Source organism: Tachyglossus aculeatus, chromosome 4, assembly GCF_015852505.1.
Source record: "Tachyglossus aculeatus isolate mTacAcu1 chromosome 4, mTacAcu1.pri, whole genome shotgun sequence".
NCBI lineage: Eukaryota > Metazoa > Chordata > Mammalia > Monotremata > Tachyglossidae > Tachyglossus > Tachyglossus aculeatus.
In genome coordinates this window covers 110,342,395-110,358,978 of record NC_052069.1, presented here as the reverse complement: position 1 = coordinate 110,358,978, position 16,584 = coordinate 110,342,395, and the positions used below count along the sequence as shown (strand labels likewise).

The 16,584-nt window shown below is 43.4% G+C and overlaps 1 protein-coding gene across 1 annotated transcript in view; it reads left to right on the top strand.

The window, feature by feature from the left end:
* Positions 1–16,584, top strand: part of WDR5 (WD repeat domain 5) — a 34,450-nt gene that overhangs the window by 12,742 nt on the left and 5,124 nt on the right. Inside the window, exons 2-12 of the mRNA XM_038745268.1 lie at positions 1,744–1,921; positions 2,109–2,217; positions 4,314–4,387; positions 5,243–5,332; positions 6,593–6,682; positions 6,976–7,059; positions 10,565–10,620; positions 10,775–10,821; positions 13,032–13,107; positions 13,933–13,966; positions 14,431–14,505. Of these exons, the coding sequence (XP_038601196.1) occupies positions 1,841–1,921; positions 2,109–2,217; positions 4,314–4,387; positions 5,243–5,332; positions 6,593–6,682; positions 6,976–7,059; positions 10,565–10,620; positions 10,775–10,821; positions 13,032–13,107; positions 13,933–13,966; positions 14,431–14,505 (816 nt within the window). The 5' untranslated portion in view covers positions 1,744–1,840. The remainder of the gene's footprint in view (positions 1–1,743; positions 1,922–2,108; positions 2,218–4,313; positions 4,388–5,242; positions 5,333–6,592; positions 6,683–6,975; positions 7,060–10,564; positions 10,621–10,774; positions 10,822–13,031; positions 13,108–13,932; positions 13,967–14,430; positions 14,506–16,584) is intronic.

Here is a 16,584-nt window from a genome sequence, read left to right as displayed (position 1 = left end):
CATTAATATAAAAAAACTGCAGTTATGTACGCAAGTGCTGTGGGGCTGGGGGCGATGAATAAAGGGAGCGAGTCAGGGTGACGCAGAAGGGAGTGGGAAAAGGGAAGGAGGGCTTCATCACGAAGGCCTCTTGGAGGAGATATGTCTTCAGTAAGGCTTTGAAGAGAGCGAAGAGTAATTGTCCATCGGATTTGAAGACAGGAGGGCGTTCCAGGCCAGAGACAGGACATGGGAGGGAGGTCGGCAGCGAGATAGATGGGATCGAGGCACCGTTAGGTTGGCTTAGAGGAGCAAAGTGTGCGGGCTGGGTTGTAGTAGGAGAGTAGCGAGGCGAGGTGGAAGGGGGCAAAGTGATTGAGTGCTTAAATCTGATGGTAAGGAGTTTCCATCTGATGGGGAGGTGGCGGGGAGGAGGGGAGACAGATGTCAGCAAAGTATGGTTATGGACATGTCTGCTGTGGGGTGTGAAAAGTGCTTAAAAGGGGGTAGAGATCCAAGTGCATATGTGACGCAGAAGGGAGAGGGAGTACGGGAAATGAGGGCTTAGTCAGGGAAGGCCTTTTGGCAGAGGTTTTAATAAGACTTTGAAAGACTTTGAAAGTGGGGACAGACACTGTACCTCGTTCTCACCTGTCCCGCCATCCTCCCCCGGCCTGGAATGCCCTCCCTCCGCACATCTGCCAAACTAGCTCTTTTCCTCCCTTCAAAGCCCTACTGAGAGCTCACCTCCTCTAAGACGCCTTCCCAGACTGAGCCCCCGTTTTCCTCTCCTCCTCCCCATCCCCCCGCCCTACCTCCTTCCCCTCCCCGCAGCACCTGTATATATGTTCGTACAGATTTATCACTGTATTTATTTTTCTTGTACATATTTGCTATTCTATTTTGTTAATGATGTGCATTTAGCTTTAATTCTATTTGTTCTGATGACTTGACGCCTGCCTACGTGTTTTGTTGTCTGTTTCCCCCTTCTAGACTGTGAGCCTGTTGTTGGGTAGGGACCGTCTCTATATGTTGCCAACTTGTACTTCCCAAGTGCTTAGTACAGTGCTCTGCACACAGCGCTCAATAAATACGATTGAATGAATGAAGGACAGTCATATAATAATAATAGTGGTATTTGTTAAGCGCTTACTGTGTGCCAGGCGCTGTACTAAGCACTGGGGTGGATACAAGCAAGTAAGGTTGGACACAGTCTCTGTCCTACTTAGAGCTCACAGTCTTAATCCCCATTTTAGCAGTCAGGTAACTCAGGTACAGAGAAGTGAAGTGACTTGCCCGAGATCACACAGCAGACAAGTGGCGGAGTCGGAATTGGAACTCATGACCTTCTGACTCCAGGCCCATGCTCTATCCACTATGCCATGCTGCTTCTCCTGTGGAGGGGGAGGGAGTTTCAGGCCAAAGGGAGGACATGGGTAAGGGGACGGCAGTGAGCTAGATGAGCTGGAGGTACAGAAAGTAGGTAGAAGAGCAAAGCGTGAGGGCTGGATTATAGTAGGAAGTTAGTGAGGTGAATAAGCAGGGGCAGCTGAGTACTTTACCTAATTAGCAGCAGCTAAAAGTCAGAATGCAATTATTTTGTTAGACCTATATTCAAGAGTGTGTACACGGTTATTGATTTTTTTTTTGCCAGCATTGGCCATTTGGTTCATCATTTTTTGCTTATGATGGGGAAAAAAAACCCCTTCAACTTGCTTTCTAACCGTGGTTATCCCCTCCATACTTTTTTTTTTCCCCAAACAGGTTTCCTTTTTCTTGTAAAAGCTCCTCTTTGAAGCTGTGCATTTGCTATTCATCCTTAAGCCACCATAAGTCTATCTGACTTGCTGGTTTCAGAACCATGGCAACAGAAGAGAAGAAGCCAGAGACTGAAGCCACCAAAACACAATCTACACCTTCCTCATCAACTAATCAGAGTAAGGTGAGTTTTAAAAGGTCTCTTCCTTAAAAGAGAAAACTTAAATGGAAGCATGTGTATTTTTGTTGATTTGGGGCCCTGGCTTGTTTTGGTATGAATTTTAAATTAGTAAAAGGCTGTTTTGGTTAGTTCATTATGATTACCTAAATGCCATTGTTTCTGAAGAAATGATGTTAATTTTTTTTTTCAGCCTGCACCTGTAAAACCAAATTATGCTCTCAAATTCACCCTAGCAGGACACACTAAGGCCGTATCTTCAGTAAAATTCAGCCCTAATGGAGAGTGGTTAGCAAGTTCCTGTAAGTATTAATCGAGTGCCTTTTTGCTCATTAATTCATAGCTTTTCTTTATAATAGTATTTAAGTGCTTACTATGTGCCCAACACTGTACTAAATGCTGGGGTAGATGCAAAACAATCAGTTCGGAGGTAGTCTCTGTCCCACATGAAGCTCACGGCCATGTGATCCCTGAAACTAAACAGCAGACCGAAAAAATCATTTTCTCTAGTTTAGATTTTCACTGCCACCAATTTCACTTTGCCACATTGGCAAATTACTTGTCTCATTGAACTGCTTCTGTCCCTTTACTTGTCAAGGTAAATAGCCAGGAAAGTTTGATTAACCGAGGGTTTAAACTAAGTGATTAAAATCATGCCTTGCAGTGAGAGCGATAGCGAGGAATCTCTGGTGGCAAAGTCTTCCTTCTTGAAGTTGTGCCTCGGAGATATTGAAAGCTCCTCCACTAGATTGTAAATTCCTTGAGAATAGTGACTGTGTCTACAACTCTGCTGTATTTTCCCAAGGGCTTAGTACAGTGCTCTGCGCATAGTAAGTACTCAATAAATACTGCTTATTTTTAGAAGCTGTCTGGCTTAGTGGAAAGAGCTTGGGAGTCAGAGGACCTGGGTTCTCATCCCAGCTCCACCACTTGTCTGCTGTGTAATGTTGGGCAAGTCATTTGACTTCTTTGTATCTACAGAAACGCTCTGGGCATGTCACTCCCCTCCTCAGAACTATCCAGTGGTTGCCTATCAACCTTAGCATGAAGCAAAAACTCCTCACTCTTGGCTTTAAGGCTGTCCATCACCTCGCCCCCTCCTACCTCACCTCCCTTCTCTCCTTCTACAGCTCAGCCTGCACACTCTGCTCCCCTGCCTCCGCTAACCTCCTTATTGTACCTCGTTCTCGCCTGTCCTGCCGTCGACCCCTGGCCCACATCCTTCCCCTGGCCTGGAATGCCCTCCCTCCACACATCCGCCAAACTAGCTCTTTTCCTCCCTTCAAAGCCCTACTGAGAGCTCACCTCCTCCAGGAGGCCTTCCCACACTGAGCCCCTCTCCTCCTCCTCCCCTCCCCATCACCCCCACTCCCTCCTTCTGCCCTAACCCCTTCCCCTCCCCACAGCACTTATGTATATTTGTACATATTTATTACTCTATTTTATTACAGTGCTCTGCACATAGTAAGCGCTCAATAAATACGATTGATTGATTATTAATGATGTGTATATACCTATAACTTATCTATTCCAATGGTATTGACACCTGTCTACTTGTTATGCTTTGCCGTCTGTCTCCCCCTTCTAGACTGTGAGCCCCTTGTTGGGTAGGGACCGTCTCTATATGTTGCCGAATTGTACTTTCCAAGCATTTATTACAGCGCTCTGCACACAGTAAGCACTCAATAAATACGATTGAATGAGGGAATGAATATCTCCGTTTCCCCATCTGCAAAATGAGGACCCGGTACCTGTTCTCCCTCCTACTGTGAGCCCCATGAGGGATACGATTATCTTGTCGCTTCCCCAGTTCTTAGTACAGTGCTTGGCTTGTAGTAAGTGCATAACAAATGCCACTATCATTACTGTTTTCGAAACAACATTGATGGCATGATTGATTCTTTTCAGGGAAGGAAGGTGTTATTCTCTTGGCTTTGGGGGGAAAGGCAGGCTGGGAATAATGATTTGCTTTTTCACAGAGACCCTGAAACTCTGAGCAGCTTATTCAAAACCCTGTAAGAATAATTTGGATAAATTATGACACATTGTGATCATGCGAATGCTCTGGTGGTAGAATGAGAAAAGTTTTTAACATTTTATGAAATGATGTTAATATGGCTACCTGCACATGAAATCTTAAAAGGTTCTACCCCCTCCCAAGAGTTTCTAGGGTGTCTAGCTTATTCCTTCCACTGCTCCCCCTGCCCCCAAACACAAACACTGGGGTCTTATTTTGTTTTTTGCAAAAGGTGTACGCTGAGAAATTTTTCCTGTCATAAGCCCAATGTTGCAAACTTAACGTCAAGCATTTTAAAGCCTTGATCCGGTTGCTTTATTTTCAGTCAAATACTGGGTCCCATCTAATATGCTAACTGGAAGTCCTTTTTCTATGTTTCAGCGGCAGATAAGCTAATTAAAATTTGGGGAGCATATGATGGAAAATTTGAGAAAACAATATCTGGTCACAAACTGGTAGGTTTCAATTTCTACTTTCTTGAGTATGTTTCAAATGAGTACTGCCTTGTGGCTGTAAGGTGCAGTAGTACATTTTGCTACTAAAATAGTGCATCTTTCCTTTTTCTAAAAAAAACTAATGCTAAAAGCCCTGAGTTTATCCCCATGGTTAGGTAACTTTGTGAAAACTAGTCTTTCAGTGCTCCAGAGATCAACAGATTGAAAACGTTGGAACCCCCCCGTCTCACAGTGACTATGTTGTACTCCTTGGGTACTGTTTAGAAAAATTCCTGAAGCCTATATTTGAGATTTATTAGAAAGTGCAGAGTTGATTTCAGTTGCTATAAGGTTTGTGGACTTGCGTGATTTTTTTTTTTCTCATGACCCTGATCTAAGCTATTGTTCATTTTTTTAGTTTTTGAGATTTTAAAGTAGAATGCATTTTTGAGGGGTGGGGTAGCGGATTAGTCATCTGTTGAATACTCATCCTCCCCTCCTCCCCCCACAAAATGGCTTTTTCCCTCCTCCCCAACCCTATCCAAAAACGTCAGTGGGATGTGTCTCACAAAATTGTATTTAGAGTAAAGCATATATCCTAGAGGCCTTGGGAAAATTCATACATCACTTCATTTTCTTTGCCAGATATTGTGGCATGATTCTACTCTTGAGGGAAGGTAGTGCCTTTGCTTTTTGTAAACTCAAAATAAATTTCTAAGTTCTCTCCCTATGGACTGTGAAGTACTGTTAAAAAAATGCTTTGCCTTAGTGCCTTATGTACCTGCTTAATATCTTTTCCTGTGGTTTGGAGTTGGTGTGCATTTTTGGGGGATTTTTTTTTTTACTTCAAATAAGATATCTTTTTTTTTTTTTAAGGGAATATCAGATGTTGCTTGGTCATCAGATTCCAATCTCCTTGTTTCTGCCTCAGACGATAAAACGCTCAAAATATGGGATGTCAGCTCGGTAAGAAGTTACAACTTGTTCATCTTTTTCCTATCTCAGCAAATGGGTGTAGTGGACATGGCAAGAATAGGAGCTTGATTCTTCAACTTTCCTTTTGTTTTAATAATAATAATGATGATGGTATTTGTTAAGCACTTACTATGTGCCAAGCACTGTTCTAAGCACTAGGATATTTCTAGACTGTGAGCCCACTGTTTCTAGACTTGAGCCCACTGTTGGGTAGGGACCGTCTCTATATGTTGCCAACTTGTACTTCCCAAGCGCTTAGTACAGTGCTCTGTACACAGTAAGCGCTCAATAAATACGATTGAATATACAAGGTTATCAGGTTGTCCCATGGGGAGCTCACAGTCTTAATCCCCGTTTTACAGATGAGGTAACTCAGACACAGAGAAGTGAAGAGACTTGCCCAAAGTCACACAGCTGACAAGTGGCGGAGCTGAGACTAGAAACCACAACCTCTGACTTCCAAGCCCGGGCTCTTTCCACTAAGCCAGGCTGCACTTCTCATTCTCCACTAATACATTTTGGTTTAAACTTTTAGTATAAACCAGGAAGTGACCTACCTACCTGCCTGTGATCTCGCCACCCAAGTCGGTTGTTTGGAGGGTTTTGCCAAAGTGTTGTAAAACCCAAGCCAGGAAATGGCGGGGCCAGGCTTCAGATTCATTCATTCATTCACTCATATTTATTGAGCACTTACTGTGTGCAGAGCACTGTACTAAGTGCTTGGGAAGTACAAGTTGGCAACATATAGAGACGGTCCCTACCCAACAGTGGGTTCACAGTCTAGAAGGGGGAGACAGAGAACAAAACATATTAACAAAATAAATAGAATAAATAAGTACAAATAAAATAAATAAATAGAGTAATAAATACGTACAAACATATATACAGGTGCTGTGGGGAGGGGAAGGAGGTAAGGTGGGGGGATGAGGAGGGGGAGAGAAAGGAAGGGGTTCAGTCTCGGTGGCTTCTGTTTCAAGCCACTTCTGGTTGGGGACGTAGTGCGGAGGTCAGCAGCTGATGTCCTGCTGGGCTCGTGTGGGGGAAAATAAAAAGTTGTTCATGACTTGGGATTTCCCTTTTCCAGCAGCTCTTGGGAACAACTGTACATGCATAGCCCCCATCTCCCCGCTTGAAAAGAAGTCAGACCTTTAGAGCAGCTGTGGATCTGCAGTTTAGCGCTTACTTTGGGGGTCGAAGCTCTCTGCTTTGCTATGGTGGCGAATAACTTTTTTTTCCAATCCTTAATTTTAGGGAAAGTGTTTAAAAACACTGAAGGGACACAGTAATTACGTCTTCTGCTGTAACTTCAACCCTCAGTCCAACCTCATCGTTTCAGGATCCGTAAGTGAGCTGGGTTCTCTCGGTTGCAGAAAGTAACGTGTATGTTTTGGGCTATCCGACAGAGAAAATGAAGGACTAGAAACTTCCTGTAACAGTATGTGCTGATCGAACTGCAGCATCACTAACTTTTCAGGAGGTCGGTAAGAAATTGGAGGGAGTGTCAGCGAGGCAGCCTCCCCAAACTAAACGGGAGGGCTTTTTGAGGCCAGGGCTGGGGAAAGATTTGTGTTCTTCAAGTGGTATGAAAATATCAAAGGAGACTCTTGCAGGTGTTTGTTCTCTTCTATCCCCAGTTTGATGAGAGTGTGAGGATATGGGATGTGAAAACAGGGAAGTGCCTCAAGACATTGCCTGCTCATTCTGACCCAGTATCAGCCGTAAGTCCCTTCCAGTAAATTAACATTTTGGCACTTGTTTGCTTGTCATTCTATGGGGAGACTTTCTAATGGCTTTCACTTGAGCTTTCTCTGAGGGAATAGGGCAAGCACTGTTGGGCTGGGGCAGAGTGTCTATAGTACCACATCATGTATTCCTGTGCGGTTTAAGGTTTTTGGGGAGGTATTTGAATTTAATTCATTGAATTGCCTAATTGATCCGAGTAACTCCCATGAAAAGGAAGCATTCCATATTTTTTGAGGATGATATTCCTCTTAATCTAGTGACTAGAGCTGTGAGGTAGCATAAACCACCTGTCTCCCGTGCAGTGGGTGCTCAATACGACCACTATTAATGCCTGTGAGCAGCCTTCTTGAACTGTGGCATGTTCATTCATTCAATTGTATTTATTGAGCGCTTACTGTGTGCAGAGCACTGTACTAAGTGCTTGGGAAGTACAAGTTGGCAACATATAGAGACGGTCCCTACCCAACAACGGGCTCACAGTCTAGAAGGGGGAGACAGGCAACAAAACATGTGGACAGGTGTCAAGTCATCAGAACAAATAGAATTAAAGGTAAATGCACATCATTAACAAAATAAGTAGAATAGTAAATATGTACAAGTAAAATAAATAGAGTAATAGATCTGTACAAACATATACAGGTGCTGTGGGGAGGGGAAGGAGGTAGGGTTGGGGGGATGGAGAGGAAAAAGGGGGCTCAGTCTGGGAAGGCCTCTTGGAGGAGGTGAGCTCTCAGTAGGCCTTTGAAGGGAGGAAGGGAGCTGGCTTGGCAGATGTTTGGAGGGAGGGCATTCCAGGCCAGGGGGAGGACGTGGGCCGGGGATCGACGGCGGGACAGGCGAGAACAAGGTACAGTGAGGAGGTTAGTGGCAACAGTGGATGGAGGGTGCGGGCTGGGCTGGAGAAGGAGAGAAGGGAGGTGAAGTAGGAGGGGGTGAGGTGATGGAGAGCCTTGAAGGAGTGTCCTGGCTCTTCCCTTATGGTGGCAGTGAGACAGGGGAATACACTGTGCATATAGCTATAATTCTATTTATTCTGATGATTTTGACACCCGTCTACTTGTTTTGTCTGTCTCCCCCTTCTAGACTGAGCCCGTTACTGGGTAGGGACTGTCTCTATCTGTTGCCGACTTGTACTTCCCAAGTGCTTAGTACAGCGCTCTGCACACAGTAAGCGCTCAATAAATACGATTGAATGAATAAATGAAAGCCTAGAAAGCTTGTTATGTACTGGCTTTACTACCACAACAGCCTCCACACTGGCCTCGGCGCCTCTAGGCTCTCCCCTTGCTCACTTAGTTTTCTGTCCGCTGCCCTGCAGATCGTACTAAAGCACCATTCTAAGTGCGCACCTCCCCCCTCCTTAAAATCTCTAGTGTAACTTGCTCCTTCTGCTCTGCCTGGAGTAGTAACCCCGGACCAGTGGCTTTGACGCTCCATTAGCTCTTTACCTTCCTGTTTGTTCTCTCCTCCTACTATACCCCAGCTCACATTCTTCATTCCTCTTAAATTAGCCTACTCACTGTGCCTCATCTTTGTTTCTGTCACTTCCACTTCAAATTCAGCAGACAACATTTCTCCCCACTTTCCCAGACCTCTGAACTAATATCTCCGGGAGGTGGTCCCCAGTTAATTTCTCAACTCCCAACTCCCTTATTTATATCCTCTCTACTGCCTCTCCACTTCCGTGAAAACTCCTATACTCACAACCTGCCTTTGCACTTTTGAACATATCTTACGTCTTAAACATTACCTCAAATATTTATCCTCCCTCCCCTTTCCTCTCTCTTATCTGTAACTTAGTGTTTTCTTCCCTAGATTGTAAGTTGATTGAAGTGACGGATCCTGTCTACTGATTTTATTTTCCTTTCCCAAGCATTTAGTACAGTGCTCTGCACGCAGTAGACACTCAATACATTCCATCGGTTGTCAGGCACAAAAGGTGTCATGAGAATTCGCGGAGTGGGGCGAGACCCGGGACACCTCAGATCTTTCCGTTTGGCATAATCTGCTCACGTTAGAGTCTGCCTGGGAAAGTTCCAGTGGGAAGCTGTCAAAAAATGCTCATGCCCTTACAAGTAGGCGTTGTATCCAGTTAACCGAGGTGCGGGGAAAACAACTGTAGGAAGTATGTGAGTAGATGTTACCCCATAATCATAGAATCACCAAAATCATTTGAGTGTCTCTGGGCAGAGCCCTGTAGTAGGTGTTTGGGAAAAATACATTGAACAGTCCAGTTCTGGGATGGCCAAACTGAGGCCGCATTGGGCTCTTTATTCTCTGCCCATTGGGGATGTAGGTTCCATTTATTATTTTTCAGTTCTCGTGGCCCTGGGGGTGGTGCCCCTGCCCACCCCAGCCCTGTATATCTTTTGCTCACCACTGTTATTTGCTGTTGTTCCTCTGCCCCATCCTCTTCCTCAGGACTGCCTGTTCATGGCTAATCCTCCTCCAGCACTGCCCCCACACTCCCTTGCCCCCCGCAAAGAAACCCACAAGCTGTCCATTACTTTTAAAGTGATTTTTCTTTATCTGCAGCTCTCAGCTGTTTTATGTTTTTTTAGGGTTTGTGGCCCTTAAGTTCCTGAAGTTGAACTCTCCCTCTCTAGACTGTGATCTCATTGTGAGCAGGGAATGTGTCTGTTTCTTGTTCTGTTGTACTCTCCCAAGCGCTTAGTACAGTGTTTTGTACATAGTACACCCTCAAACATACGATTGAATGAGTGAATAATAATAATAATGATGGCATTTATTAAGCGCTTACTATGTGCAAAGCACTGTTCTAAGCGCTGGGGAGGTTACAAGGTGATCAGGTTGTCCCTCGTGGGGCTCACAGATTTAACCCCATTTTCCAGATGAGGGAACTGAGGCCCAGAGAAGTTAAGTGACTTGCCCAAAGTCACACAGCTGACAATTGGTGGAGCCGGGATTTGAACTCGTGACCTCTGACTCCAAAGCCCGTGCTCTTTCCTACTGAGCCACGCTGCTTCTCAATGAAATGAAGTTTGGCCACCCCTGATCTAATGTGGTTATAAAACCAGAAGACTTCTAGCTAGTGTATCCCGCCGCCTCCAGGCACTTGCCATACAAAACTATCCAGGGTAGATGATTAGTCTTTCTAACAGTTCTGCCAAAACAGGAATTTCAATAAGAATGATTCACATTCTGAAGGCCTGGGGTAATTTGGACCTTAGAGGCCTCCGTCAAGGATGTAAATCCAACCTAACTAAATTCCAAATTGTTTCGGTCCAGATCTCTTGGGTGGGAATATTTATAAAACTCTGAGTTGTGGAATCCAGTATGGGCAAGTGTCATGACAACTTGGCAATCTTCGTGAAAAATGCTTTCCATTATGTTGATAACTTTGTAAAAATGGAAACCAAGTAGTTATTGAAATGGTTAATTATTTCACATTATTGCACATAGTGAATATATCTCTATTCTTCTTTTTCCCTCCCTTCCCCATATCCCCTAAAATTCTAGGTGCATTTTAATCGTGATGGGTCCTTGATAGTATCAAGTAGTTATGATGGTCTCTGGTAAGAAAATGTTCCTTTCTCTGTACTTAAAAACCATACAAACCCATTTATATTAAAATTTGACTGGAAATAACTCACTGAATTATTTTTTCATTATATCCTTAAGTTTTTAATATGGATTTTAATTTTGCGCAATTTCTGTTTTTCATTTAAGTCGAATCTGGGATACAGCATCAGGTCAATGCTTAAAAACGCTTATTGGTAAGTGAAACTTATTTTCCTTTTTTTTTTTTAATGTAATGAAACTTAATGTAATGTGACTCTCACATTTCAGGCCTGTTTTTTAAACTTTGTGGAGATTTGTAACCTGGGTGCCCGGTAGCGGTTCTGTAGAAAGGAGACATTTAGACTTTATTTTTATTTAAAAGTGAGGGCCGTGACACTGCATGCTTGTCTACTCACGATAGTGGGGTGCCCGCTCTCTAACGGGGCGGTTGTCATGGGAATTCATATTTATTAGAATCACCTATCTGAGCTGAGGTGCAAATATACTACCTGCTCGGGGGTGGAGGGAGTAATCAAGTTCTGGTAACTTTAGACTGAATGGTAACCAAGGACACTATGTATATGTGTGTGTTTATGTGTATATATATGTATATACTTATATATATATGAATTCTCATACACCCCTTGCAGTTTATGAGTGTCTTAAGAAGGGTCAGCCAAGAGATGTGCCCAACACAGCAATGTTTCCTGGTAACAGAGCTGTCATTTTGTTGTGTCTGGGTTTGAGCATGTGGCTCACGAGCACCTTGGAGAGCCCTTCTTTCGTCTCGAAATGGATTCACAGAGTGAAAAGATGGGCACAACCTGTTTGAAGCCTAGCCATCTGCAGAGATTTAAAATGGTCTCAGAATGACAAGCAACTGCTCAGAGTAATCACAGCCGTCTGGGAAGATGCCTAGAACTTGTAGAAGTTGTTTGCCTTGTTGCTAGATTTTTTCCCCCCTTCCTATTTTGTGGTATTTAAGCGTTTGCTGTGTGCCAGGCGCTGGAATAGATGTGAATCAGTCCCTGGCCCAGGTCGGGAGCTCCATCTAAGTAGGAAGGAGAAGAGGTAGTGATCCCCATTTTATAGCTGAGGAAACCGAGACACAAAGAAGCGAGTTTCCCAAGGTCACGTAGCAGGCAAGTGATGGAGCGGGGTGCCGGGATTAGAACCCAGATCCTCTGACTCCCGGGCCTGTGTTCTTGACTAGGCCATGCTGCTTCCCTTCTAAAGTTTGATATTTTTTTCAGCACACTTAAAAGCGTAATGTCATATGGGTTTCTTAATTTGCATGAGGGATTTGCAAAAAGAATTCTACTATTCTGCAGACCGTCTGTTAGCATTGGAGAGTTCTTCGGTTCCAGGAACGTGCCACCCAGTTTAGGGAGAGAAGAAAGGAACATGTAGAACATGGGCAGGGAACGCTCTGTCTCCCCCTTCTAGACTGTGAGCCCACTGTTGGGTAGGGACCATCTCTGTATGTTGCCAACTTGTACTTCCCAAGTGCTTAGTACAGTGCTCTGCACACAGTAAGTGCTCAATAAATACGACTGAATAAATGAATTTATCAACTCTGTATTGTATTCTCCCAAGTGCTTAGTACGGTGCCCTGTACACGGTAAGCACTCCATAAGAGAAGCAGTGTGGCCTAGAGGAAAGAGCACAGGCCTGGAATTCAGAAGGATCGGGGTTCTAATCCCGCCTCCACCACTTGACTGCTGGGTGACCTTGGGCCAGTCACTTAACATCTCTGTTTCTCAGTTCCCTCATCTGCAAAATGGGGATTAGGACTGAGAGCCCCACATGGGACATGGACTGTGTCCAACCTGATTAGTTTGTATCAACCCCGGCGCCCAGTACAGTGCCTGGCACATAGTAAGCGCTTAACAAATACCATAAATAAAAATAAATAAGAAAAACCAGACTTTTTCGAACTACTAAAACTCCAGTCCAGTAGACTCACTGTGAACTCTTACACATTTTGTAGGGGAACTGGGGCAGTCGTCTGAGGCAACTGATGGAAAGTGAATGAAAAGCTGGATTCTATAGGATCAAGTTCTTATAATCTCTTTTCCCCCTTTAACATCAATTTTATCATTTCAGTTGATTCATAGTGCGCTGACACTAGGGTAGGAAAAATTCCAACACTTTTACTTGACTCTTTGGATCTGTCCCAAAGGTGGTGGAAAGTTATTTCACCTGTTTTCTGGGTCACATGTTTGAGTTATTGTAAGCATCCTCACAGTACTTTATGAATAAGGGCTGTGGTGTCGTGTCTACTGCTGGTGACAATATATAGTTGAAGCGGACTCATCACTTTGGGTGCAGAGTAACTTCCCATGTTACAATATAATTGAAAAACAAAGCAACCGAACCAGAATTAAATGTTTATGCATGATTTTGTTTTTCATTTTTAATGCAGATGATGATAACCCTCCTGTGTCTTTTGTGAAATTTTCTCCAAATGGTAAATATATTCTAGCTGCAACATTGGACAAGTAAGTGCTTCTCCCTCCTGCCCTTATTTTCTTTTTGAAAAAAGTCAACTCTCACAGACTTTCCGTAATATGAAGTATTTTGAATAGTGAATTTTCAGTTGTCAGACGTCATCATCCATCTGACTAGGTATTAAAACTTGAACCAGTAGAAAGAACGATTTTGTGAGGGTGCATCTCTTTTGACTTTCATTTGTAGGAATGGGTCAGTCATTTTTATAAGATTCTCAGTATCACTGAAAGCTGACAGGGTTGCAAGTTATTACTTGGTAACAGCCCTTGGGGTGAGAATCTCTACATTTAGGAATTAAGGTTTTGATCTCTAGTGTGGGTAATAACTTCCTTTAGCTTGCTTCTCAGTTTAAGGGGTGTTTTTATTTTTGTTATAACATTTTTTTTCCCCCAAATCCACTTGAGGTGGAATAGAGCCTAGCCACGGCTGTCTGTGCCAACTAGCCAAGGTGTTTCTTGGTTTGTGAGGACAAGGATCATCTTTTGAAAGTAAAAAACCCCAAAAATAAACAGGCGTATTCTTTGTTTAGAATTCTCATATGGCTCCCCCCCCAAATATTCGGAGTGCAATTAAGTCACCAGTCACCTAGTAAGAAAACCCCTAGGCATTTATCTTCTACTCTGCTTTTCTTTGCCCCCCACCGTTCAAGAGTTGAGGGATGATGAAATGCGCATCAATAGGATTTGAAGGCGGGCATGTAAAGATTGATACTTAGCATTGATGGAAGTAATTGTTTTGAATGGAATATAGCAAGCAAGATGCATTGTAATTGAAATTCTAAGTTGAACTCATTCTTAACTTTCTTTGATCTCTAGCACTCTCAAACTATGGGACTACAGCAAAGGGAAGGTAAACACAATGTTTATTCTTTTTCTTTAATTCAGTCAACCAAAGGGAGAATGTGTTTGTCATCTTTTCCTTCTGAGAAGATAACCTTTCTCTCAGTTTTGATGCTTTTAATGGCAACAGATCCAATCCAGTAGGTTAGAGGAAAAATTCAGAAAGCAGTGAGTAGTAAAAGTTTCTTCTGGTTGAATTGGTGGAATTAGCACATGTTTCTGAGACTTGCTAATGGTTTGAATTTCTCATTTACCAAAAAACAAAACATTTCTAGGATGGAATTTCCTTGTTCGTGTAGGAAAGGAAAACATTGGTTTTGATGTTTAAGAACCATGGCTTGTTCTGAAGGACAGGAATGCCTACATAGTATGAGAGGGAAACATTTGGTCTATGTAACCATTGTCCTTGAGTACTTGATAAGTAGTTCTGTAATCCAAACATGTTGCCCTTTGGTTTTTTTTTTTTCCCTTCAGTGCCTGAAGACGTACACTGGTCATAAGAATGAAAAATACTGCATATTTGCTAACTTTTCAGTTACTGGCGGAAAGGTAGGTGTAATATATGTGACTGCTCAATACCATATAGATATTTTTGAGTGTTACCTGATAGCAATTTCCCTATTCAGTTATTCCAAGCAGCTGAAACAACTTGAAATTAGTCTTTAGACTTACAAAGCAAATGGAGGGGTGTGTGTGTGTGTGTGTGTGTGTGTGTGTGTGTGTAAGTTTGGTGTTGGCCACAAGTCTTGGATTTTTTCATCGCGGTATGATTTTTGATCTGCAAGAAGTGAAAATTAATTCCAGGTGGACAACGGAATGACCAAGAAACTTTAGGGAACAGAAGACTTTTTTGTCACCAAAGTACCAGAACTATCCATTTTATGACCAAATTAAATGAGACCCGTGTATACATGGTGACCTAGCTTTAGCAGCCTTCCTTTCAAGGAGGACACTAATCAGTCGATGCTATTGATATAGTGCTTACCATTTGCAGAACATTACTGATGGTGTGATTGTATCCATGATTGTCAGGGAGAGAATCCTTTTCTCACTGTTCCTGTGAAAGAACTGTTGTGTACGGTTTTGTTTTTTTTGTGCATTGTCAGTAAAGATCAGGTACTAGTGGTTTAAAGTGAAAAAGGTATGTCCCACTGCCACCAGATGTGCACTTGAGGTTAGAGTTGTTTTTGTAGTAGTGGTAATTGATTTGCCCTGAGCCATTCACACCATCCCCTTGTGCCCGGGTGCCCAGATTGTAAAATGGCAAACAGAGAGAGTATATGAGGTGCAGGGAGATTTGTGGGGGAAGAAAAAAAATGTGGGTATTTTTCTAGTTTCTTTTTCCCCAGGTGTCTCTAAAATTAGGTCTGACTTTCAGAAGAATCCCCAAATCTGTATCACAAGGCATACAAATGCAGCTCCACCCCAGATCTTATATATAATTAAGAAATGGTAGTCTGTGGAGGCAAGAAATATATTTCAGTCAAATTTAGGGGTCTTTTGTAAAAGTAGCCAAGATTTTCTTGTCAAAGCATCCCCAGGGCTGCACCCCATATGGGGGCCGCCTCCTCTGTGTTGATTTACATTTATCCTTTCGTAGCATCCTCTGTGTGGGTTTTCTGTTTCATCGGCATTGGGTGGTAGAGACCTAGAGGGGTCGGGCCCAGCCCCCAGATTCTGAGCCCCAGATCAGTCTGGGTCCACACAAAGCTGCATCAGACAGCCTTGGGGGCAAGTGTAGTCTGCCTCTCCTCTTCACACTGGCTGCCCTCCCCTCTTCTCTCCCACCCACACTCCCCTTTTATCCTTATTTTGGAGAGGCAGGGCAGGGAAGGTGCAGATTGGAGTGTTATCAGAACCAGAAGTGGGCAAGCCTTCACTTTGGGAGGTCCAGCTGCACGCGTGAGGTGCATCTTACCTATACCTCTAAAGACTAGCTGCCAGGTTTACAATTTGAAGGCGCTTATAGGCATCCCCATTTTTATGCATCATTGGACGTCCCCCATTTTCAGCATTCCTTCTTTGCACCCCTCACACCTCTAGAAGTGAGCCCAGGCCATGGCTAGGCTGAGCTCCAGAGCTTTAGAGGAAGGAATTTCTAATCTGCAGAGCTCTAGAGAAAGGGGTGCATCTTTTTAGCGAAGAATAGCCAAAATAATTTAAGCGGCTTCACCGTGATTCTGAAACAGTTTTGCAGAAAGATGGGGAATTTGAGTCTCCCATGACCCTATTTGAGGGCTCCCGTGATCAAAACCTCATACTTGTTATCGCTCATTGGTATCTCCCAGGTCTTTAAGACTGAGAGTGGGTGGGAATTCTGGGTTTTTTTTAACGGTGTTTAAGCGCTTACTGGAGAAGCAGCGTGGCACCCTCCTCCCAGACTGAGCCCCCTCCTTCCTTTCCCCCTCCTCCCCTTCCCCATCTCCCTGCCTTACCTCCTTCCCCTCCCCACAGCACCTGTATATATGTTTGTACAGATTTATTACTCTATTTTACTTGTACATATTTACTATGTACAAGTATATACATAGTAAAAAAATATTTACTATTCTATTTATTTTATTTTATTAATATGTTTTGTTTTGTTGTTTGTCTCCCCCTTCTAGACTGTGAGCCCGCTGTTGGGTA